At 31.7% G+C, this 27,949-nt stretch overlaps 1 protein-coding gene across 2 annotated transcripts; it reads right to left on the bottom strand.

Annotated features, from left to right (window-relative positions):
• Positions 1-1,434: 1,434 nt before the first annotated feature.
• LOC132939435 (leucine-rich repeats and immunoglobulin-like domains protein 1) lies at positions 1,435-27,829 on the bottom strand. 2 transcript variants are annotated; one of them, XM_061006594.1, is made up of 9 exons: positions 27,183-27,829; positions 11,273-11,858; positions 7,571-7,739; positions 6,229-6,362; positions 5,029-5,290; positions 4,248-4,478; positions 3,904-4,122; positions 3,164-3,362; positions 1,435-2,566 (listed from the first exon to the last, which is right to left on the bottom strand). In XM_061006594.1, exons 2-9 carry the CDS (start codon positions 11,620-11,622, stop codon positions 2,397-2,399), a joined length of 1,734 nt encoding a protein of 577 aa, XP_060862577.1. In that variant the 5' UTR covers positions 11,623-11,858; positions 27,183-27,829; the 3' UTR covers positions 1,435-2,396. The 2 variants fall into 2 exon arrangements, with proteins under 2 accessions (XP_060862577.1, XP_060862578.1); XM_061006595.1 differs by lacking the exon at positions 27,183-27,829 and having other exon boundaries at positions 11,273-12,182.
• Positions 27,830-27,949: the final 120 nt, after the last annotated feature.

Below are 27,949 nucleotides of genomic sequence, written 5' to 3' on the forward strand. Positions count from 1 at the left end.
TGATGAGTTATTATATTAAAGTAACATTCTAAAATATGGCCAGGTTAGACTTATTATACTGCAATTTAGAGATTGTATACTTAAATCTAAAGTATAAATTATTTTTATCTTGACAAATCGCTAACCAAAATTTTAAATGGAAGAAGTGTAAAGTATTATTATTTATTACCACTTGGCGCTTATCACAATCGAAATAACATAATAAACCTACTGCTATAAAGGTAGGTACCTACATAATATAACTTTATTATATGATAGGTACTTTTGATATGACTTTCCAGTGGCCAGAGACACTGTAAAAAATCTTATAAGGGCCAACTTATGAAATAAAAGATGTTTTTAGATTAAGTAAGTGTACTACAGAATTTGAAAAAAGAGATCCTTTTAATATTAACATTGTAATGTGTAATCAAATTGGTATCAACATCAGTAATTTTGTTAATTTGAATAGTTACAATAAATATAATACCTAATACAAAAGTTAAATTTCTATATTGTAATTCTATGTTATTTTCGTTTTAGGATTTTTTGTGAATTATTTTCATGACATCTGCATCATAATATTGGTTAAAGGATTTAGGTCCATCACATTTAAGTATGTTATAATTACTTAAAATTATTTATTTTACAGATTTTTCAAATTAATTTTTATATTACGTAGGTACAGACATATTTTTACGATCATACAATCAATAATATTTTCAGTTATTTTTACTTAAATTCTTCAGTTAAAGTTTTGTTTGAATTTTAAATTTAAACCTAAAACAAAATCAATTTCGAGGAAAATCTAAGTTTGTATTTTTTTTTAAATATTAAGGTTAAGTTATACCAACTTATGAAGATCAAAACTTTAGTAATTAAAACTTTAATCCTTTTACTATGACCTGAAAGGTTTATTTTATTGATATATAAATTTTCAATATTAAAAATGTAACCATGTTTTTTTTAATAAGTTACGAACAATAATTAATACAACAATATAGGTACAGGTATAGTAAAATATTATTTTGTTATTCTTGAACGCGAATGTAGTTTTAAAACTAAAATAAACGTTCAACCATTATTTTCACCCTTCAAATGACTATATAATGCCCGCGGGTTGTACCCTTAGTAAATCTCGTTGGAAGTAGATTTTTTCAGTTTTTTTTTTTTTTTTGGTCACCCTCTTTCTTTATTTAAGAGCTACCATAAGTTTCCATTGTCCTGCAGAAAAAAAACTTATTTTTCCTCGAAGCAAAGACGGATACGAAACCCTTGTCCCTCGTTAAGTTTGAGTAGCGAAGTGGAAAAATTATTTTGACAGTCGAGACGCGCTCTAAATACATTTCCCCCCTCAACACAAGCTTTATATTATAATAGAGATACAAAACAAAAACTTTCGTTTCGAAAACGTACACAAACGAATACACAAGAAGAAATAATAAAACTTAACAGTGAAAGTTTAACTTTATTTTATTAGTTTATGTATATAGAAAAAAAAACAATTATAAACACTAAAATGAAAAAAGTAGCCATCACATACATTTATATAAAACAATAGGTAGTTGTAAAATCTAAGGTTATATCTTGAAATTTTGATTTCGCACCAACAAATATTGGTCATATCATAATATGTAATAATAACACTGCAGTACATTATTTTACGGTCGCTAACAATTTTTTTTTTTTATAAACTTCCAAGCGGAGTGACACAATATTATAAGAACACCCCACCTTACAGGAAAAGGTGAAAAAATAATAATTATAATAATAATAATCAAAACACGTACTATATAATATATATAATATACATAATAATATATACTATATATACGATCCAAGCCCTCTCAACGCTATACTATATATATATATTATTCTTTAACAGTATAATAATTACGATGGAGATGACGATAAGAATGATAATAATAATACTCTAATAATATACAATATTGTTATTAGTAAGACTATTATCGTTATACATTATATATATCATAAAAATATTATTATAATATAAAGTCGCGATACAAGCTAGACTAGACGACTGTGCGTGAACAGAGCATATAATATATACGTTACGCTTCGTTTACAAAAGTAGGTATCTATAACAATCATAATATATATATATATATGTGTGTGTACCTAAAACCTTTAGGCGTTGTAAGGTTTGTTACGACAGTGAGACGCACGCGTATTGTTCACGTAATATTATATTATAGTATTGGTGGTCCGAGAGACGACGAGAAAAATTATTAAAATAAAATAGTATATTATAATCAACAGAGAAGTAAAAACAATTAATAAAGAAATTGTATATATATATATAAATAATAATTATAATATTAACACGGAAACATAATAATATAATAATATATTAATTCGAAGATATAATACGCGTATAGTCGACGATATGGTCACCGTCAGGTCACGATCACGGTGATTGGGGACTGGTCGATCGCGGTCAAGTTAGATGTCTTTATGTCATTTGTGACGGGAATGCACTTGGAGGCGCCGCTGACTTCCGCGTTGTGATTCAACTCCATCGCCTTCGTTATGATTTTCGTGTTGTCGTCGCACAGCACTGGGTTGCCTGTCGATGTTCATTTCATTAATATATTGTGGTACAACATTATTGTAATAAATTATATTATTGAAAGAACTAAACACGGGCAGTCGATTCGTTCGAAAACACAAATCGTCTCGGAAATGTGTAAACTATTTGAAAATAGACGGTTTTAAGTTTTTAGGTATGCTTTTGACGTCATAATATTTAAACGTCTTGAATTTAATATTCCTATACATAATGTTTTTATTGAGGATCTCGAGGAAAATATGAATTTCAAACGGGCATATAATATTTTAAGCTTTGACGAGTGGGGTAGTGCGCCTTCCCTTTAAGGGGAACCCTGCAGCTGCAGTGCCACTCCACTTCGCTCGTCTTAACTTTTAATGCTATTATGTGATTAACTCACGAGTTCGTTGCTGAACATCAGAAATATATAAACATAATATTATTGTCTGTGAAAAATTATAGTTATATTCTTATTAAGATATTTAAAAAACTTTAAATCATTTTCGAAATAATGAGTGTGTTTGTCCGGTATAATCGGTTCAAGACGCGTGCCGAGTTCATACGTGTAAACAAACTCGTATTTTGATAAAAATATTTTACCGCCAATCGTCTTACCTTCCAAGTATATTCTCAACGTGCTGTTCACTCCGTGCAATTTGCATTGGGTCATTTCAACCAGCTCTTCCTGGATGGTCATTATGTTGTTAAACTCGAGATCGGCGTGGCAAAGCACGGGATATCCTTGGAAGTCTTTCGACAACCCAGTTAAAACGTTGTACGATGCTACTAACGTCTCGAGAGCCGGCAGATTAATCTACGAGACAAAAATAAAAAAACATAGTAGGCCATTTACTGGAAAATTATTGCGCCCCTAACGATACTATTATATACTGTTAAGACGATTGGAAGAGGTGATTTTCTGTCTTTGTCTAACACACGTGGGACATAGGAGTATAGACGTGGTTTCATTCCGACGTACCGATTGATCTAGTGAAGTGATAAAAATTCTAAAAATAGATTTGAATTTGTCGCCATGACTACTTTAAATCGACTTTCCCACATTTTTTATTTTATCCCCCTAAATTCTAAATAAATTCGTACTAAAAAATGAAATGGAATATTAAAATTTTTGGAGTAGGCAGTTAAAATAAAAAATCTGGGAAAGTCAATCTCAAGTAGACTTGACGACAAATTTAAGTCTGTTTTTTCTTATCGCTTCAGTAGATCAATCGATGCGTTGAAATGAAAAAACGTCTAAATTCTATGCTCCACCTGTGTTAGACAAAGACAGAGAATCGCGTATTCCGATCCACTTAATCGTTACACGCGGTTTATGACGTCTTTTGAGCAATTACCTGAGACGAGTCTGGGAGTATGTGCAACAAATTGTGAGATACGTCTAGGATTTTTAAACTTAATCCGGTCAGGTCGTACGGCGATATGTCGGTGAATTTATTATGACTGATATTCAGTTTTACAAGTGTTTTGATACCTATCAACGACCCACCGAGCGACTCCAACTCGTTGTGGTCCAACTTCAAGTGTTCGATTCCAGTCACTGGTTCACTTATAATCTAGAGTAAAGCATGAAAACCAATATTATATTATTATAATTTATTATTCCTAAATTGTACTGCACATATCACTACGCATAGTCACACGTTAACTGTGCCATAGATATTTTATGATAATATATTACCTCAGAGTGGCCACTGAGTTTGGAAATCGTATTGTGCGACAAGTCAACCAACTTGAGTTCCTTCAATCCCTTGATTTCGGCCAACGAGAATTCGGTGAGTTTATTGTACGAAAAATTGATCTCGGACAGTTGAGTGAGTGGCAACAGCGATTTGTTCAAGTGTTTGATGCAGTTGTTGCTCAGTTCTAACACTTCGATCATCGATGCTTCTTCGAATTCATCGGACGCCAACTGCGAACGTTATACAATTAATGACGATATTATATTATATTAATTATGAACTGCTTGCCCTGCACCTACAGTATATTATATTTTCTGCATAGGCGAAAACCAAAAACAATTATATTAGGAGGGGAAGGGCTACAATTTTAGATCCCCAAATGCACACGAAAAATAATTTATACAATTCCATAACATATAATACAGACAACTTTTTATTATTTTTTTTTTTTATAATATAGGTTACAAGGATATAACTGTATTGAATAATCCTACATCGAGTAGGTTGGTGGGTTTTTCAAAGTATTTTTTAAATAACAACTGAGGGTGGTTATTGTATGGCGTATAGGTACGCCAGCGGTTCTTGTTTTTGGTCAAAACATTAACGATTTTTATAAGTATTTAATAAATTATTTAAAGTATCCATCGCCATTCATATTCATAAAGAGAAAAGAAGGATTTATATTTTTCTTTTTAGTGGATATGAAGTATGATTTTATGAGCTCCCCCCTCCTCAATTATGATTTCTGACAATGGTTTTCAGTAAACTCCACACGCATACCTCTTGTATCTTGTTGCCGGTGAGCTCAAGCCAAACCAATTTTTTCGACTTGGACAGCGTTTTGTTCAGACCGGTCAACTGATTAAACGAGCAGTAAAAATACCTCAGCGCCTTGAGACAGTTGAGTTCTGGTGGCAAATGAGTTAACCTGTTCTTGGACACGTCCAAGACTATGAGTCTGTCGTTGTCGATTGGTAATTCTCCGTCAAGATTTTTTATTCGGTTGTTAGATAAGTACAGCCATTCCAGTTCTTTTTGGTTTCTAACAAAATATTAACAGATATCATAACCAACTGCGTTCAAAAAAGAAAATATATAATAAATACATAATATGACGCGCACGTAAGCTCGAAACTATTGTATGTGTTACGGTAAAAGTACGAATAGCGGTAAAACCTAGGATTTACCGGTAAATTCTAGGTTTTTCTGACTGCTGATGGTAAATGTCCGAATTTCGGACATTTATCGATTGATTCCGGTAAAACCTAGGATACACAAAATAGTTTAGCCAAACCCCGAATGACTTTTGTAGTTTGGACCGATCTTTGAGTGACATATTGAATATAAAACACTATTAACATTATTAACATTCAGCATAAAAAATATCACACAATTGGTAAACAATTTTGGACTTTTACTAACACTGATTGTTTATCCTAAGATTTACCAAATTTCGTTTGTAAAAGTCCAAACTACAAAAGTCATTCGGGGTTTGGCTAAACTATTTTGTGTATCCTAGGTTTTACCGAAATCAATCGGTAAATGCCCGACACCTAGGTTTTACCACTATTCGTACTTTTAACATATATATTATATAAGTGATAATTATTCATTATATAACATAATATAACTGTATATACATATGTACATCATACACGAAATGGGCTCACAAATATCATTATAACAACTAACGAAATACAATTTCAAATTGATTGTTTTATCGTACATAGGTACTATAGAATATGGGTTTTACGCGTGTTAGTCATAACACGTATTACTACTATAATATAATATTATAATATTCAATTTATTATAACAAACGGACTTTGCCCTGGGTACGGTTGAAAAATATTATTATTGATGCGATAGAGGAACAAAACAAGCTGAGCTAAATTATAATATTGGTAATGTACTAATATGTAACTTTCGAGAGCTCACGGCGCAATCAGACTTTCGAATTACTGCCGCGACGTAGTTTACCTCAAATTTCCATTTAATTCCGTCAGGTTGTTGGCGGCCAATTGGACTTTTCTCAACGTCGTGGGGAACGATCCATTCGTTATATCGGTCAAATTGTTTGTGGCCATCACGAACGTGTTCATCAACGATAGACTCTAAAAATGTTATTACATTTTATTAGGTTTATTCCAGAATGTTTTTTTTTTATTTAGACGTTTGAAGTTCAAATGTTTACAAAACCACGAAAATTTGAAAAGTTATTTTGCAGATAAATATGTAGAAAATTATAATTTTTCAAGTGTTAGTTTTACATTTTTTTGATTTTTGAATTAAAAATAATTTTTAAATATTCGTAATTTTAACAATATGTAAACTACAACCGTTTATTAAAAATGGTGTCTATGAATTTTTTTATATGTTTAAAATTTAAATAAATGTTAAAGGACAACTTATGTGGGATTTTGTATTATATTTTCAAGATATATTATTGACCAATCATAAATTGTTTAAACGAAATTTATAGAAAAAAAAAAATGAAAAATTTCAAATGTTTTTAAATAGTGCAAAAATATTTTGAAAAATATTCCATTTATATCCGCGTAAAGTACATGTTATAACACATATACACGTGAATGTGAATGTCATTGAGAATATTAATTACGCAAGATTGATGATGATAGGCGTTTCGAATAATTATTATTACAATATTTGTTTTTTTTTTTTACTATAATAGACAATAGTGCAATATTATGGTACAATAACGAAAAATACGATTTCACATTCACAACGTTTTTATCGCGAGTCTGTCGACGGACGATTGCGTTTAATCACCGCAGGGTGAAGGATTACAGCTGGCGTCACTTCCTGTTCGATACACGCGCTCTCCTGTAATAGATGAGCCGAGCCCGCCAGGAAAACGCGCGACTTTACATAATATATTATTATTATAAAATCATAATATTATTACAATAATAAAATATAATGTACCTAATAAGTAATATCACAATAACATAAACGACTACTAGAAAAAACATATTTTATTTTTACGTTCAACTACTCGACAGTATACCGTGTGTCCACAAAAACAGAATCGTACACTCTATAACTGGGTTAGGTACATAAATTACTTCAGTACTAACAATTACTATTACTCAGTACCCTATTCTGTTTGCGGGACATGGAATCTGAACTATTTGATCATAGATTCATTTAACTTACAATTGTTGTTTAACTCCTGAATTTCGCGCATGCGCAACAACATCACTTTTTCCGTACACCCTATTTACCATACGGTATAATATTATGTTACGGGTATATACGTTTGATAGTTTGGAGATGTAATAACAAAATATTTGCGACGTACTTGGAAGTCTCCAGACGCAACGCTGTGTATGGAGTTCCTGGCCAAGTCCAACACCTCAATACTGGGCATGTGTTTGAATATCTGAGTGGGCACCGCACAGAGCCTGTTGTCCGACAAGTACAGGATCCGTATCCTATTCATACCGATGAAAGCCTCGTCCGGTAGCGTGCTACAGAGTTGAACAAAGTCACACGTAATATAATAATTATTAGGTAGGTATATACAGTTGTACGATGATTATAACAATATGATAAATTAATAGTAATATCCCTGCGCCGTCGCCACTTGCAATGACATAATAATAATAATGATCGTAACGAGTCAATTTATATGGAACGTCTGATGCTGAACAGTGTTTTGAATATTTATTAACCACGTCGAGTAAAGCTCTTCGTTCAGACGAAATTCGGTTTTCGCAGTTTACCGGCACGAAATCTATACGATATTTAGGTGCGAAACGTCGGGAGAACACTATACTCGGCGTGTCCATGACCTTCCGTAAAACAAAATATTATGCCGTTGTACCTAAGTATCGTAACTTGATTTTTTTTATGTAGAAAATTTACACAACCTCGGTGCAATATAATATAATATTAAGCATGGGTATTATAACTATTATACGGTCTACGCTCTATAATATTATTATGATAACAACAGTATACACCCATACCTAACCTTTACATTTACATTTACGCAACTCTCGCGTCTATTCGGTTTGCCGGAGCAATATTTATCTCGATAAAATTTAAATCGAACATAATATTGTAATAATTATGTAAAATTACATGTCGTGTATGACCGCATTGAAGCTGTGCAGATGTTATTGTTTTTTTACGAAACAATAATAGATAATGAATTATTCCGATCGTCATAGCCAATACCCTAACGCGTCGTACATTTACCCACATACACAGTAATATCAAAATAAAATGATCATGAATTAAAAATTCAACGTAATAAACAGACAAACACTCTATATTATATAATAGTATGTAACAATAACAGTTTGACTTGCTCGTCAATAATATTCGAACGGTGACGAAAACCAAAATATGTGATACGATTTTTATTCGTTCGAGTTTTACGATTGATCAATGACGAGATTATTTGCAAGCATATATAATATGAATTTGATGATTTCTATTAATTATTTTATGATTTTAAGTAGCTGCGGTATCTGCTAATATCGAATGTGAAAAATCGAAGCGATGCGATTTCAGTTCGGTAAAAAATTATTCGATTATATTTTAAAACTATACATTCAAAACTTACACACTATTTTAATTAATCGGCATGTCTCTTTAATTTCAGACTCACGGAACGGCGTGTATACAGGGCAATTACCTACCGTTTTCATGATTCGATAAAATCAGAAAAAATCGTTTTCATCAAAGAGCAAACCAAACACACGGAGCTTTTACTCATGCGAACCACGCGCGTTTCATGGTGGAGAAATAGAGAACAGCTCGTCTGACATATTGATATAAACATCTTCGAGGAAGTTTCACAGTCACTATACGAAATCTGATATACCAGCTACATCGCAACTGGGGTCGAATTTTCACGCAGTATAATATTATATTATAGAATATCAAACGATGAGCTTCTGGAAATGGGACTAGAGAGGCTTGCGAAATAATATTATAAAATATAAACAATATTTATAAAGAGTCCATAGCATCTATTACCGTGGTAATTGCACCAGTCATTAATTATTGTTTCCCAATAAATATTTGACATGGTTTTGAAAGATTATTACTATTACCACGCGTAGAGGAAATCCACAATGATCTTTATAATTCATAGGTTTTTTATTTCACTTAAACTCTACATTTTTGATTTCATGAACAAACAAAAAGTCTAGTTTATTGAATGAAAGTCAAACTACCGATCTCCATCAAGTATTCTATAGTTTTACAGGCTGAACTCGAGCATTTTACAATCACATTTTCAGATTACAAAAATCCTAATTTTCGTCATTCATCTACATCCTATCATATACCTTTCCTATCCTATCTCTGCACATTTACACTACGATCAAAATCTTAAACACTTCCATCCGCGTATATATAGGTACTTTACACGGTGTCGTGCTATTTTTGAAGTGGGTTTTGTTTTCGACGATTGTGGATTTATCTTTGGTTCTTCATTTTGAAGAGGTGCCATAATAATAAATCAGACAATTTCAGGAAAAAAATTTAAAAGATTGAAAATAAAAAAATTACATAGACAATAAAATATTGTAGGTATATGATAAACAATTTTTATCGATTGTCTATAAAACGGTCAACATTTGTATTACACTAATGACAAATTTTACAATACAGCTGTTTTAAATTTTTCCAATTCTTAAAGCTTTATAACTACCTATATGGTGTTTGAATTTTAATTTGTTTAATCTGAACTGATTTGAATATAAAATTACTGATCTACTAACATTGTATGTAATTAAAATGGACTTATGACGAGTGAAAATTGTTTTTCTTTTTAGCTATTAAGATAAATTATCAATGTTTTAAGTTTTGATGGGCATAATACAAATTGTTAATTCCTCGTTAACTACTATTTACTTTATTCCTTATGTCATACAACGACAAAACGTTAAAATATAAAAATCTTCAAATGTTTTTGCACAGAAATCGGAAATAGCTCTACGTACCTACATAATATATACCCAAAAGTTATCATGTTCGCCGAAAACGGCTGTCTTAAAATTTTTTAAAAACGACACCGAAAATGGCTAACACGTAACGACACCGGAAATACGCGCATACAGGGCATGTTTGGAGGATTCGACGCGATCTCTTGTTGTTGAATTATTTCAGTCGAATCCTCCAGTCCGGAGCAGCAACAGGAGAATGTGTCAAATTTAACCCAGGCCGGATTAAGACTTTTGACAACGATTGATTGCCGTTCGGCATGTACACATAATACTGCCAAAACAATTGCGAAACTGCTAATGAAATATTCCTATTATTCTAGTACAAAACTACAATTAATTTTATAGTTCATCCCTGGTATTTATAATATCATACAATTAATAGGTACTGTACAATTTTATGAACACGAGGGCAGGCACGACTCCCCCCCCCCTCCCATTAATCCACTCCTGCGTACAACGAGGCTTTAAATCTTATGTACCTATACCAAGCCAGGGCATAAACAATAGTTAAAAAGTTAAAGATTAGTTAAAATTTAAGCTAATTTTTACTTTTTTACTTTTTAAAATTTAATATTCATTAACTTTATTTTTAACTTAACTTTTATTGAAATAAACTTAATAAATAACGAGTTACTTTTAATCAAATCCAAGTTACGTTAATTTATAAATAATGAAATAATAAATATAATTAATATTATTATTGATGATACAATATATTGTATAAACATTTACTGTTTATTATTTCAAACTATATTACTGGCTATTTATTTATTAAAAAAAAAAAAAATAAATAACTTAACTTGATTTAGTAATTTAATTGTAAGCTTCCATGTATCTTTTGACTTAACTGAGTTAAAAAAAAATTAGGATAACTATTAACTTTAAGTCTTTTAAAATGTTTCTATCAACTTAACTTAACTCAATTAACAATTATCATTAACTTGCCCAGGCTTGACCTATACATTGGTACTATATCATAATTATATATACGCATATTGTATCTTGACATATATTGTACATGAGTACTACACAATAATTACCTGAGGTTGTTTTTGGTGAGCTTGAGGTCGACTATCGGGAAGCCCAGCTCGTTGAACCGCCTCGTGTCCAGGTCGTGGAGTTCCGAGTACTCGATGTTGAGCACGTAGTCGAACACCGCGTCGAACTTGTTCTGGAGCGCGCCGATGACGCTCTCGAACGACACCATCTTCTGGCAGATGACCATGATCTTGGGCCGGACCATGCCGGTGAAGTAGCTGCACGTGCACGGCGATATGCTCCGGCGCACCGAACAGTGGAGCGGCGTGTCCTCCAGTATGTACGAGCCACTACTGCTGCTCATGGCGATCGTGGACACGGCCGTCACGATGAACATGTGCAACCAGTTCATGATCGCGGTGTTTCGGTGCACGCTTGTGGGTTCGTACCCGGTTCCGGTGCGGGGTTCCACCCGGACGACGACCGCTCTTGTCCCGTCGGACGAATGCGAAATGTATCGATCGCCGTCGACTAGATTATTGTCGTCGCGGCGGTTTCCGCTCGTTTCAGACGCGTAGTGCGACGGCTGGCGGACTGACGGACTGGGCTGCAGCTACGATAATTATTATTACACCGCTCCCTGCATCCCTGCAACAACGACCGTGGCCGCGCGACTGTTAATAATAGTTTAACAATATTATATTATATGTGTGCGCGTGTGTATATAACAAGACGACGATGTGGAAACGGTAGGTGTGCGGCGATCGAGTAGAGAATTTTTTTTCGATTTAAATTCGTACTGATCGATTTGACACTCGGCAGACGTACGGGGAGGGGCGGAAGGGTGGGGGGTCAAATAATACGGAATATTATTACGATGTGTACTGGTATATACTGCACACACGCGACGCGGGCGTCGCAAACTCGCTCGTTACGCGCACGGCAACTATACTACGGCCGTGTGCAGCGTACAATATTCTTATCGACAATCATCGTGTCCGATGTAGCGCGCTCGTATAGTATACACTAACGTGGGTGTGTGCGTGTGTGTGTGTGTGTGTGTGTGTGTGTGTGTGTGTGTGTGTGTGTCCGAGTGAGCGCGAGGTGGGATATGGTCGCCCCCTCCGCGATCAATTTTTTTCTGTTCGCGTTAACTTTGAATCGCGGCTTTTGGCACCGAAAGTGGACATATATATTTTATTAAAGGATTTTTTTTTTTTAACTCTCTTAGTAATAATATAAATAAGTATTATATAATATTTAATTTATATACCAAAAAAAAACCGTTTTTTCCTCATTTAAAGGTTAGGTACACGTTCAAAAAACGAATTTAGTCGCGCGTGTTTTTTTTCAGATCCTTTATAGTATTCCGTGGTATAACTTAAAAAATATGTGATAATTTGGCATGACGTGTATAATATAATATCAATATGTACTAAGTAATATTTTGAACGATGCGTAGTAATTAATAAATAATAATTATAGACACAATATAATGTGCATTTTATTTATTGCGTATTATACATATTTTGTACTAAATATAATAGTACAAAATAAATTAAAATCTTCGACAGACGACGATGGTCGCAAGTCCGACGCGATTAAACCGCAACATTTTTTCGTTAATATTTAAAAAAAATTATACTATTACCAATAGTATAAATATAAATATAAGTATAAATATTATAATATTATAATAATATTCTCACCCGACCCAACTCTACCATAACCCGCGAGACCCATCATATTATTATTATACAATTACGCCATTGAGGCCTCGTCTAAACGATGGTGACGTAAACCGGTGTATTATACACAGTTGCTCTTAATGTTACAATACGATGGATAATGTGATGTTGCGCTTCTTTTGTATTATATTATGACGTACTTACTAAGGTGTGATCGTTATTTGACGAGATAACCATTCGACTCTTCCGTTTTTCCAATTGGATTTTAAAGTCCCTAATTTCCATATACAGACCCGTTGACTATAAATAATATTACCTATAATAGTATCCAGGGTCCAGATTTTAATTTTTTTTCAGATGTTTTATGCTCTAGACGATCGGACCGGGGTTATAGGCTATAGACTTAACAGCTGCCAATCCGAATTTCATCATCGCAGCTAAACACTGTGCTCGATATTCAATTACATCACGAAGTTTTGCTACACTATATTATGATAATGATATTATACATTAACGCATCAACACAATATAATACATGTTCATAGTTTTACATGTGAGATAAAAATTACCCTGTACATAATAATTTTAATGTAGGTATGCGGTTTTCGCCGTAACGATTTATATATTATTTTTTTTACCCCGTCAATAACACGCACACGCGGCGCGCGTTCGACATATTATTATTATTATTATTATACAAAAATATTATTATCTTATTATTATTTTTTATTTTTTTTTTGCCGTTCCCAAGAAATTTGAGTAAATGTTATCGATTCATTAGCTACCAGCCTGCTATAATATTATAATAATAATATTATGCGATTGCGTTGTTCTCTTGGTCCAGACGTCAACGCGGTGTGATAAAACGCCCATAACGCGCAGATATACGTTTTACGATTCTGCAGTCATGCAGAATAATACAATAAAATATTATCAAAATAACATCGATTTCTCGGACAGTAGATTCGATTGTTCTCTTCGCTAAATACGATATTATTTAAATCGATTAAAATGCTTATGCGTAGGCATGGGCCATGAAAATTGTCGATATGCACGGATAAACGATCTATTATAATTTATTATTATATTATATTATCGTACAAAGTTCACAGACGAAAATCGATAACGGCCTGCAAACGGTAGCGTATTCATATTATAACATAGGTAATATTATATTGTACACAGCCATAGAATATGATATTATTCAATATAAAGTAACTAAAAAAAAATTGTCTATTTTGAGTTACACACGGTTTGTTACGATAACAGTTGCGTTCTTGACAACGCACGTATTTACGTATAATTTTATCTAATATTATGCAAGATTAAAACCAAAATTGTAATATTAGATGTTTTATTTATTTTTTTTTTATTATTTTTTTAATAGAATATTTACAATATATAGGTGCTAATAGTAGCATAGTAAGTAAATTATAAATATAATGACAAAATATAAATATAAATATACACGAAGACATGAGAGAGGTTGGAGATTGGTAGCACTACTGAAGTAAAATATTAGATGTTAAAATATATATTATTTTTATGCTATGACTTATGAGCAATGAGCATAATATATTATATTTAACATCGTAAATATTGTATATTTGAAGACGGTTTCGCTCCCGGATATTTTACACCAGAGATTTGAACGATCATTTAATTTATTGACGAGTAATAATAATTATTGCGTTACCGAAAAATGCCATCGTACAATTTAAATAGTTCCGATACACAATTAACCTAACCTCATGACGTTAATATTTTATTGACCCCAATTATATCACCAATAACGCTCTACGCCAAAACACTACATGACTATCGCATCTAGGCGTATATACATAATATTATATAGTTATATCGTGCAAAGACCGCCAATTTACCGTTAAAGAATAATATATAATATGATAATATATCTCACGAACGACAGTATCGACGAGGGTGTCGATCCGATCAAAGGCGACTGTCAATCATATATTCGATTTTTTTGTACATAATTTTGTAAAACGCTTTTCAAATGCAACTGGGAAACTTGTGAAGTTAAACTTTCATTATCTGTTATTTATTATTATTTTTTATTTCTATATTTGTTGGAGGGGTTTTGGGCTACTCAGTACTCTTTACGATATGTATGCTCGGATTTATGGAATAGTTTTAATGTATTACTCGTGTGATGAATATAAGTAACCAACATGAGTAATATCAAGACAATCTATTTGTAGATAAATGTATTATAAATAATACGATACATTAGTTTAAAAAAATAATTATAATATACCTAGTTCATAGATACAGCCATAAGCAACGATATAATATTATAGTAGCTGGTAAGTATTATGGTGGAATCAGAGTTCAGACCAAGTATAGGTAAGTAATTAACTTAACCTTAACTTTAACGGTTTAATTATGAAGTTGGTATTTTATCATTGATAAATGGACAATATTACGTTTTTCGATTAATTTTTAAACAATAAAAATCTTCGTACAATTAAGTTAAGTTTACGATAAAGTTATATAAATATTCTTATTTAGTATGTATTTGCATATGTCATTACTTATTATAATACAATACCAAATAATGAGTTAAAGTAAAAAATATCTTATATTAAGAACATTAAGATTTTGTAATTGTATATTATAACAATCAAAGAACCATACATTGTAGCTTAGGTTTTTTCATTGGTACCTATTGATAATTTGAATAGTAACTCTGCAGCACTATACCGGCTTTTGATTTTTAAACAGCCATCAATAGTTTTAATTTCTTAATCTGAAGTAAAAATGTTCAGGCATTTGAAGTTAAGATAATAACTTTAGTAGACTATAAAAGATAACAACTTTATAGCATACCCACCGTTGCTTCACCCTATACCTCCTATACTCATATCTGAACGTCTAAACTTTTAAACCCTTTTTAAAATAAAAAATAAAAACAATATTATTATAACTGTTAATTGATATAATACAAAAATGTTTGGAAAATTATTCTGTTTCAGACTGCAATATTGAGTTCACATTAACCGGCAAACAATTGGTAGATAAAAATTAAACATTATGATAAGTGTTAGGATTGCTGTTTGCTTATGAAATATATACTTGCCATGTTTTTTGGCGTTTGCTTAGTTGATAATGTACTTGTCCAAATAATTAGTGTTTGCTGTTAAAATAATTGCACTTTGTATATAATTGATTATAATTGTACTATATATTTTGTTAATATACCTATCATATTAAAAGAAAGACAATATTAATTTAATACACTGCAGATTAGAACGATTTAATTTTTGAACACTCGCCTTGTTTGATGTTTACGTTCTTATAATTTATAATATAGCTGCTGTGGTATATGCCGGTAGATCGTAGGTACCCATACCTATCTACCGTAGAAGTGGTCACGAAACGGAATAATAATGAGATGGCACTACCCGTAAGCCATACGAGATGACCTTTTACTGGCTGTATTAGTGTATTATGAACCTATACCGACTATACCTATTATATTATATTATGTACCAGTATACGAACCATATACGATGGTTTTAAATCGAAAAATATTTTAATCGTGTGGTTTAAAAAATAATAATAATGATAAGAAACCCGGTGATTAATTTAAATTTCCAACAACATATTTTACATAGGTAAAATCTACATCCTTACAACCGGCACATCATCAACACGACTAATAAAGATAATAACAACATTATTAACGCGTGCAGCATTTTAATATACATATTACATAGGTAGGTCATATGCATAAACATAACTATATAGTATATAATATACATGCCAATTGTTTAAGCATGCTCACTACCATTTTTTTCTTTAGTAGTACATTTATAAAAATTCTGATTTTTAGAATGTTAAAGTATACCTAAAGACCATAAATCCTTAAAATGGACTTTCAAAAATGTAACGTAAATGTAATATTATATATAATATGTAGTATTTATTATACTTTGACCATATTTACAAATTATGTACTTATATTGATAAATCGGTAGTAAAATTACCAACATTTTAAAATTATCTAAGCCCTCTAGCTACTTAATCCATTACCATAGAGATATTATAATTAATAGGTACACAAATAAGTTATATAACTCAAAAATTATTCACTCTAATTTCAATTTAGAAACATCTAAATTCTCAAAAAAAATATCTGCTTGATAATTAAAAGTGAAAAGAGAGGTTCTTATTATTGAAAAACACCTTCAAGTATATTTAAAAATTCCAAAAATAAGAATTTGGATACATGCAAGCGTACAAATAGGGTGAGCATGCATAAAAAATCACCCGGTGGATATAAATATATTGTGTTCTGATAATAATTCGAATTGATAATTCAGCCGTTGATAGCAGTATTCCGATTTTTTTTTTACCAGAAATAAAAATATAAAATGTACAATGTCAACGTCTGTTGTCAGCTGAATATGATATTATTATTATGATTATTATTATAAGATATCGCACGACGTGTATATATACTATAATAATATAGTTGTAATAATCTACAGGAATTAAATTAAGTATCAAATTTATATCCGGGAAAATATGGCACCGCCGCAGTGATAATTTATTAATTGATATTATTATTTTATTGTATATTATAATAATTGTGGCATACTGAATTTTTAACGCAAGACATTTGATTTTCAAACATACGAAAATCTATAACTTATTAGTATTTTTGTAATTTTTTACTATTTTGTATCTTTTAATTTATTTTAACTTTTTAACTTTTTTAAATAACATCATGCATTTTTAATTTCCTATTCTATGTTTTGGATTTACCTATAAAATTCAATTCCAAACAAATACCTAGTTAATTAGTATTATACTTACCTAAGTATTTGATGTTAGAAGAGCTGAGTAGGCCTGGAGTGGGATATGTAGGTACCCCTAAAAAGTTTTGGCCAACTATTCCGTTCGTCAAAACTTTAAATACCTACTGATAAGTATAGTTGCAACTTGCAACTTAGGTACAATTAATTAACTACTCATTGGAAATTTGTTTTAAAAAAATTAATGATGTTCGCGATAATGATTGTTTACTATTCAAAAATCACTCTGTATTACATATACATATTACATATACATACACATGAGTAATCGTGTCGATAACAAGGTACGTCCGATATGCATTGCAGACCGCGTGTGTATACGCAATTTATTGTTTTTCATTGAATAAAATATGAAATAATATTTTTGTTCCAAACATGATAATATAAAAACGTTTAGTATAAAAAATATATATATTATATTCCACGTCTGCATAATATTATATTGTATATTAGAAAAATCGAATTAATATCGTCAGCAGTCGGTAGTAAAATATTATATACGCTAAAATAGTTAACAGTTCAATTTTAAATTGTAGTAATAAGCATATATAGGTAATTGCAGCAAATATGGTAAAATTGCACACGAGGTGTACCGGGTTTTTTGTTTTGTTAAATGTTTTTAATTTTATTTTACGATAATTAACCGAATAATAAAATTACAATATATAGGCGGGTATTATGTACTTATAATATGAAACAATATGTTGATCCACATTATATTTATTACCGTTTGAGTGTGTTTTTGATATTTCTCTGATTAGTGATTCTATCAGACCAAAGTCCTCCTGTACGATGATAGTACATATTGACCGTGATAGTTTATTATTGTATTATCTGTTATTAAATATCTGTACTTATACTCACAAGAACTATAGATTGCCAATCGCGTGGAATACATTAATCATTAAAATATAAACAAATTACTGTATAATTAGTTTCATTTTTAAATTTCTCTTATATTATTTAAAACGATTCGAGTCCTACAATATGCCCAAAAATGAGTGAACGTTTAAAATTTCAATATTCCTGAGGTCGATATTATAATTGTATGGTAAAATACGTCGTTATTAATAATAATTATACCATCAATAGAAGTGTATAAAGTACATATTATAATATAATTTAGGTAAGCTCATCAGTGTTTGTTCATGTAATCATGTCGTTAAAAACTTGAAAAATTGTAAGTATTAAAATATTATACCCATATTATTCATGTATACTACATAATATAGGTCTTCTTATAACTTCTTAATTAATCTTATATACTATAATATATAGTAAATGTGTAAAAGTTTTTTTTTTAAAAAGTTGTATCGTGATGTTAGTAAATAGATTCAGTAATTAAAAATCTCGTTTGAATTGTTTAAATGAGTAATTTAAATATATATCATGCATATAGGTACATAATATATGTATATAATATATTTTAAATAAATGTTTTTAGTTTGAACACAAAAAAGTAACAACTCTAATATTACTATAAACAATTACGTTATACAGAGCGCATCTATAGAGTATATGACATATTTAAATTATTTTGTTTAATTCCAAAAAAATCTTAATGACATTTTGCTTATTTTTCAAAATCATAAAATAGATAGGTTATGTATACGGTTTGTTATATAAATTATTCATGAACGTTCCACGCAAATGTTATAAATAAAGATTTCAAATCGCATATAAAATGCGATTAGCTAAAAATTGACTATTAATTAACATTATATACACAAACAATTAAGACACATTACTACATTATGTAGCAGGTATCAAATGAGATAAATCTACACTACGTGCTTAATGGCTCAGTTAAAAAAAAATAAAATAATAATTAACTTCAATATAATCGTCGAGCCATATATAATAATATATATTATTTAGAATATAAAAAAAATTGACGATTGTTGTACACTTTTTTTATTTAAGAATAAAACATGTCGTTTACAATAATATATATAATATATATATGTGTGTATATTATATAGGTATACGAATAATACTGCACACTGCTACTGGTATAATAGCAAATAGCGCATACACCTAAATGGACGCAATTTAACTTTAATTTGTAATGTAAAGAGCACTTGTCGCATATGTATATAACGTCACCATTGTAACGATACAATTAAACAATAATAATGATAATAATAATAGAAAATTGCTTGTCATTGCGCTTGCTGACCTAACGCATGTATGCGGCCTACTCACTAATATAACAGTATGCCTAGTGCCCGTGTATACTGCTGTATATTATACCAGACTTTTTGAAAAGATCGGTACAAAATATATATCATTACAATAATGATTAATCATACATGCAGTAATTACCACAGAAAATAATAATTATTCATACATGCAGTGTAATTACCACAGAATATATTAATTATTAACTACTATAACTTTTAACTTTTAGTTATTAATAACTATAATATAACGGAGTTATATATTATGTGATCTGCGTAATATTAAAACGAATAAATTTGTGTACAAATATACATAAAATCATTATTGAGAACGCGCGCGTTTAACGGCAATGGGTATTTTTTTCTCACCGAACACGTGTTTAGCGTACGTTTTTCGACTACACATTCGTATAAGTATAGGTAGGTAGGTACATATAATAATACAACTGATATTATATACTGCAGGCAGAGGTGTGTTTGTGTGTGTGTGTACAAATATTATGGGTCGACGGAACTTATAGGTCGTCCGATAGGTCTCGACAATCGATCTGAGAATCGCTGATTTATATAATTAATATTTCTATTATAACATAATATACACATAAGTATAGTTTTGTATTATAATAGTACTATTATGTAATCACTAATCAACATTCATCAATAAATGGGTAACGTAAATAACATATTCTATATTCTATATAATCATATTAAATGATTTCCATATAGAATTATAGATATACGCCATACGTACGTCGTACGATAAACATAAAACAATATTATAATAGAATGCAGTATATTGTATAAAACTTTCACAACTCTGACCACCTCGATAAGTCGAAAACTTTGCGAAATCTGTCGTTCCCACCGAAATATCCCAAATATTACTATATGATTTATGATTGTAACATACAGTTTACAATTTTTAGAAATCGCATCGCCTAGAATTTTCCTTTAAGCAATTTTAATGGTGCAAGTTAACTACAACCGCCTTGCCGGTCATGCGTGGGATGGGTAGTCATGTCCGACCGCAGTAAAGTCATAACGCAAAATATTCAAAATGAAACTATTACGGTACCCATATAGCTCCCGTGCCATTATATCCTGCACAATTATAAAATATAATGATAATATGTTCAATGGCAACACAATAATAGGTATTTCACGGGCGATGCTTCTGCAGGTGTCTCGCGACTATAATTAGGTGTTCGGCGCTCGCAGCGATTGCGGGTGTGATGGCCGATGAAGGAAGGCGATGATATACCCCTACGTGGGGTTTGTATATATATTCGGCGGCAAAGTATAGGTAGGTACTTATAATTTCATCCCTTGCAGCGTGTGCAGCAGCAGTCGATGGCGTGGGTATATACTTTCCCCCCACACGAACCTGTTCAGTGGAGCCCATTTTTTGGAGCTCAGTTGGAACTTTTTGAAAGAATAAATAAAAATAAAATATATATATATATATTATTATATAATATTATGATGCATTATCAAATACGCTATTTTATTATTGCATTGCGATTAATCGAATTGACATCTTCGACCAAAATACAGATTTCATATTATATTACAAGCATTTAAATCCGTTCACTGCAATATTTACGCAGCGCCATTCATGTTGTGCAGAGCTTATAGGTATATATATGTTCAGTATATAGGACGTTGGTAGGTACCTATATTATTTTAATATGATATTAAACATGAACATTTTTACAGTTCGTAGAAAACGCTGCGAAAGAGCTGTTGTTTTTAGCGATGCTCTCTTATCGGCGCAGCCATTAAATATAGATAACAATATAATATTGTATTATTTAATATTTATGTTCAAACATCATTCGTTTGAGTCCATCGGAAATTGGCTTATAGAATAGATTAATAATAATACGAAGAGCAGCTGCGGCACGTGTCCAGACCACCCCATATCTTCAATCATTGTTTAAAAAAATTTTTACATCGTTAGAAAAATGTTCCTATAGTAATATAATCAACACGTTTTTTTTTAAATTTCTTTTTCCAATATTTGTGCGCATAGGAATTTTTCGTCCTACCGATTATAACAAGTAATAATAATGTGAAATAATGCATTAGGACATTAGCCATTAGGTAGGCTAATATTTAAATTTAAAATAACACTAAATCAGTCGTAAACATAAAGTTATATAATGAAAATATGTTTTTTAAAAAGGACATTTTATAATAGGTGTAATAATAATATTATATTGTATACAAGGGTGAGGTTAGGTTAGGTTAGGTTAGGTTAGAGGTTAGAGGTGATTTTTTTCTCATTGGCATACAGAAATATAGGAGTGTGGCGGAATCCATCGAGTACGATTCATCAACCATATATTATTAAGTCTCGTAAAGTATTAACTACTGTAGTACACAACATTATAATTTAAGATTATTTTGTTCCTTGATTTCATCAATTAATTACAATATAATATATTTATGGGGGACGGAGTGGTCGAGCGGACTAAGGCGTCGGTTGCGATGCGCACCGATGCCGGTTCGATCGCGGCTACGGGTGGCATTTTTCTTCGGGCTGCAGTCACGGTATCCGGAGAGAAAGGCCGCCATCCTCAACCCGGGCATGGCATATACCTAAGGGTGCCCTTAAAAATTCTGCCAAACACAAACATTCACGTGTAAAAACTTACCATTCCAAAACCCTACCACTACCACCATAATACAACCCTAAAAACAGCGAATGACCATAGATTCCAGGCTAGTATGTATATATATTTATATAATGTCATATCTACGTAAATAGGTAGAACAAATTTAAAGAATAGGAATATGCATTTATGAAATTTTTAATTAGTCAAAACATTTTATTCAAAATATATGGAATGGTTGTAAAAATAATAAAATATAAAATTAACTCCTATTATAATGTTAATCCTATAATTGCCTTAGCTGCAGTGTGTAAGGACCTTAGTACTCAATTGATCTTCATTAGTGAAAATTCGACAAGTTCACAAATATAACCTATAATAATTAATAAACTAATAAAGTACATTTTAAATGTCAACCCAAGTATTTCGTGTAAATAATTTAATAATATACACACCTACATTGATAAGTGATTGAAAATCTTATATTTTAATAACCGTTTACCTAACGGATTTACTAAAACTGTATTACCTACTTTAATTTTTATATTCTTAATGTATTATTAAATATTATTTTTTTTTCATTAATTAACCCGCGGCAACTTAGGCCATTTCGGGTGGTTTTTACTGTGGAGGAGGGTACTGTAATATTAAACACGTGTGTTTCGGTTTGGCAGATTTTTTAGTGGACACCTGTAGGTATCTGCCATGCCCGAGTGGAGGATGGCGGAACTTCTCTCCGGACACCGTGACTTGTCCGAAGAAAAATGCCACCCGCGGCTGGCATCGAACCGGCGCCGGTGTGCATCGCAACCGACGCCTTAATCCGCTCGGCCACTCCGTCCCACTATTAAATATTAATATACCTATTATTTTATTGTTAATTATAATATTATAATATATACATTTGAAGTTTAATCGATATTAATTTGAATGATAAAATCATATGTAATGTATTTATTCGATAACTATTGTCGTAATTAAAATAATGAGTTCTAAAAATACAGATGATTTTTTTCAATGAAAAATAGTTAAGCTATTTCACATGATTTCAGATATTTCATATATTATTATAATATGGTAATATGATTTAAAACGAAATCCTGTGCAACTTTAACTACAAATTTACCTAACAAAATCATAATCAACGCATTACACCACGACGGTCATCCCTTATTTATCGGGCATAGATACTTGGTCTCATATAGGCGCGGATATTTGGTAAAATCTGTGTGGGGGGTAGAAATTTTTACCTCTATAAGTGTAGTATAGAGAGACTTAAAATTAAAACCTTACACGGCTTCTAAGAAGCTTGTTGACTTTCCGGGGGGGAGGGGGGTAGAACTTCCCAAATCACCCCCACAATATCTGCCTATGATCGGTCTGCAGTAATAATAACATAATATATTTTAATATTGTTGTTAGGCAGTTGGTTTTAATAAATTATATTATTATTGGTATACATATATTGTTTCAAAGGAAATTCTAGGTCAGATTACGCGCCTAATAATTTGCATTACATTTTTACATGACGCATGCCGATATCGAATTCTTAGAATATATTTTTACTCTCTCTTCATTGGACTCGCAAGCGTTAGATTCTCATTTATAGGGTTTTTTTCGTCGTTAACCCGCATTAATCGTGATTGAACTTTTCCACAATACTATACATTACTACGGTACAAATGGTCGTTATTATTGCTAGATGAATTATATTATTGTTGTATTAACTAACCAAATTGCAGCGAGACAAGCATAAGATTTCACATTTAAACAGTTTGTAAAATCAGAAATATTACTGCAATGGAGTAGGTATTGTGTTTAATTGCGCCAACATTTGTATTAAGAATATACTTATATTTCTTATAAATCCTATAGCCTATAATAACCACCCAAAGAAGGATATTGATTACTACAATAGCGTGAATGTAATGTTTTAGTCGAAAAATTGATGGTTATAAGTACAAGCTATATATTTTAATAATAATAATTTATTGTAAACAAATTGGTTTTAACATCTTAAATGCGGACGTAGTGGAATTTCAAGCATATAATATACGGTTTGAGTACATCATTGAGACCTCAGTGGCGAATTTATGATTTCCTTCTGGGGGATGATATCAGTAAAAAAATCAGAGCATCAGATGAACGTCAGCAGTCTCCACCGGGTTCCATAATCCTTTAATTGTTATAGGTATTACATTTATATGTATGTAAGATGTACTTGTATAGTTTTACAAGGTATGTTTTTATCAATGAACTTATCAATGAAAACACGCTGATATTGAACAAAAAATAAAAGAAAAAAACCTCTGGCTTCCAATATGGAATTATGAACATCAACAAGTATACATATATACTAATCTATGTACATTTAGGTAATACGGAAATATAAAAATAATATAAATAATTATGCGTTTTTAATTAAGTGCTTGTTGTTTGAGAAATATTTTCATTTTACTTAGCCATAATATTACTTAGAATATGTTTATTATCAAAACAAAATAAACTAAAACAAATAAAACGTTTGATGAAAATTAGTTGATTTTTTTTTAAATTTTTATTTACAAACATTTTGTTATGACTCAATGAGTTATGAGCAACATACTCTTAAAATGTATTGAAATTCGTTGTATTTTCATACAATCGTTTGGCTAGTCTTTTTGTAAGATTTTTTATTATCTAATTCTTAAATGTTTTTACTGTTACAGTTTATAGAAAGAACAATAATATTTTAATATCGTATATTATAATACTTATTCTCACAATTATATTTACGAATAATATACATCGATATCGCTGTATCACATAACATCTGATAATAATTATTGTTGAAGTTTATTATATTTGCATGTTTTTTCTTACACGACGACCGACGATAGAAGTATAATCTATATAAAATATATTAGGTAGGTAGGTATTAAAAACCGAAGGCATAAAATATTACAGTTATTTAGTCATCGCTTTTTTTTTCTAGATTAAACGCAATTGGACGTTAGACATTGATTGTACATTACACATAATACTACACTACTAATATGATGAAAAACTTTGTTCAATTTTGATTATGTTAGATAAATGTTGTTGGCTTTAAAATTATTTAACATAAAAATGTGTAATACCTATATCGGCTTGTGTTTGATATAAAAGCTAGTGTTGTTTACTAATAAACAACTAAACAGACTAGGTATGCATATCCAATATGAAACATATTATTTGTCATTACTCATTATTCATTATGCATAGAAAAAAATTGAAAATATGTTCATTACTCATTGAGTTAGTCCCGAAATCTGAACACTTTCGCATTCAATGAACTAGATATAATAGGACAAAATCTAAAATACGTGTATTGGTGGGTCGTGGGGGGAGGGTTGTTAGTTGATATTTTATGAATTTACTCGTCATATCTACATAATGTTCAAAGTTTAAGTATAGATAAGTACGCAATATAGGTAAGTGAAACTTCTGAACGTTTTAGGAAATAGTCGTAACATGTACCAACCTATATATTGCATAAAGCGTATTTGTCTTCTTATTTTTAATGGTGTTAAAATCCTTATATGTTGAGCGAGGGGGTGCAAAATATCAAGCTTAAATTATGTGTGATTATGTCATATTTTTTTAGAAAGTAATAAGCGTTAAACTAGCTATATCAAATCATAATCGTCATAACATGTATAAATATACACTATATACATATTGCACAGGGATGTTCGTATAGAAAATCGGCTCGCTGCAGCGGGTGAAACCTAATCCGCAACTGCGTTTCCCTAAATTCCCTTTAGAATAAAAACAAAAAAAATCAGTAGATAACCGTTACCGATGTTTTTATGTAATAATCTGCAGTTTCAAAAACATCGCAGTGTGTGCAAAGAGGTAACAACCAATATCAAGGGATATCGCAATGCCGCGAAGAGATTTCGTCGAATTGCGCAGTTATTTTATATCTACAATATTCAAACATTGTAATTTCGAAGCCGTACTAGCCCAGTGAAATATACGGAGTGAACCTACGGATAGTGCCTAACTCGTGTCCCGTATTCATATCGGCAATATGATTTCACAACACTATCTAATATATTATTTTATCGAGTCCGACAATGATTTTGTATCGTATGATAATTGATAAACTACACAATATGTACATATCTATATTTTAATGAGATTTTAACATGTTAATTATCATATAACTATTTACCAACACCTATATACCTGTATATTATTATAAATTTATAATATTATGTTATACGAGGATGGGAATCGTGGGGAAAACTCTACGGTTTCGGCGGTGGTACAACTTCCTTGGCGGGAGCATTATTTATTTTATGCGTCTTTGCCAACCCGCGCGCGCCAACAAAAGCGGCGGACGGTCGCCGGTCGGCGGGAACGACGTACCGCGGCCATGATGGGCGCATTTTCGCCGCGTCCGTCCGTCCGACGCTTCTCGCGGGATGGTAAGTACCTATAATACTACACCCAAGTACTGTACACAAGTCCTATCACGCATACGCGTTCTCCGCGAAAAGGGCTTTTTTGCTGTTTGTCGCCGCGGCTTCTCGCAATATAATATATAACAGCAGTACACATGACATAGCAATAATATTATATAGGTGTACAACAACGGAAAAATCATATTCGGTGTGCTTACTAAACATCATCCGGCGACGACTACGTTACGGCCTGCAAGAGACGGCGGCGGCGGAGTTTCAGTCCTCGTTCGCGGTCCACGGTGATTGGAAGACGGCGGCGGATCGACGTTAACGACTTTTCGACTTCCGGTAAGCGCACTACACCTGAGTATACTGGACGTAAATATATTATATACTAGATCGTACGATGGGTCCCGGACGGTGCTTGGCGAAAAAATGTTTAGAAAAAACCCAAAATGACGATCGCGCCTCGGAGACGAGCCGCGATGAGTCTCTACTCTCGCCGAGGAGATGAGGAATAAGGGACCGCGTGAAACCAAAATCTGTCGCGTGGTGGCGACAGCTATATAACAATATTACCTATTACGGATATCCGGCAGCCGACCGACGTGCGAAACGTACATATATATATATATATATATATATAATAATAATAATATACAACAACGTTATGTCCAATACACTATATTATTATTATATTATGATCGTCGATGGCTGATTGAATATCATAGAATATCGTCTCGAATCCGTTCCGGGTGCGCGTCGTGACGTGAGATGCGTTGCGTGCGCGCGGCAAATGCTATCAAACTGACCCGCGCGGATCGGCAAAGGGGACACACGTCAAGAATACACTTTTAAATGGACCGTCCGACCGACGGGAATAGCAATAAACACGAATTACACGAGCGCGCGCACGCGATAAGTACCTATACGGCTGTACATATTATTATATGCGTCTTTATACCGGTGGGTGAGTGAGGGATTG

Source organism: Metopolophium dirhodum, chromosome 2, assembly GCF_019925205.1.
Source record: "Metopolophium dirhodum isolate CAU chromosome 2, ASM1992520v1, whole genome shotgun sequence".
NCBI classification, from domain to species: Eukaryota; Metazoa; Arthropoda; class Insecta; order Hemiptera; family Aphididae; genus Metopolophium; species Metopolophium dirhodum.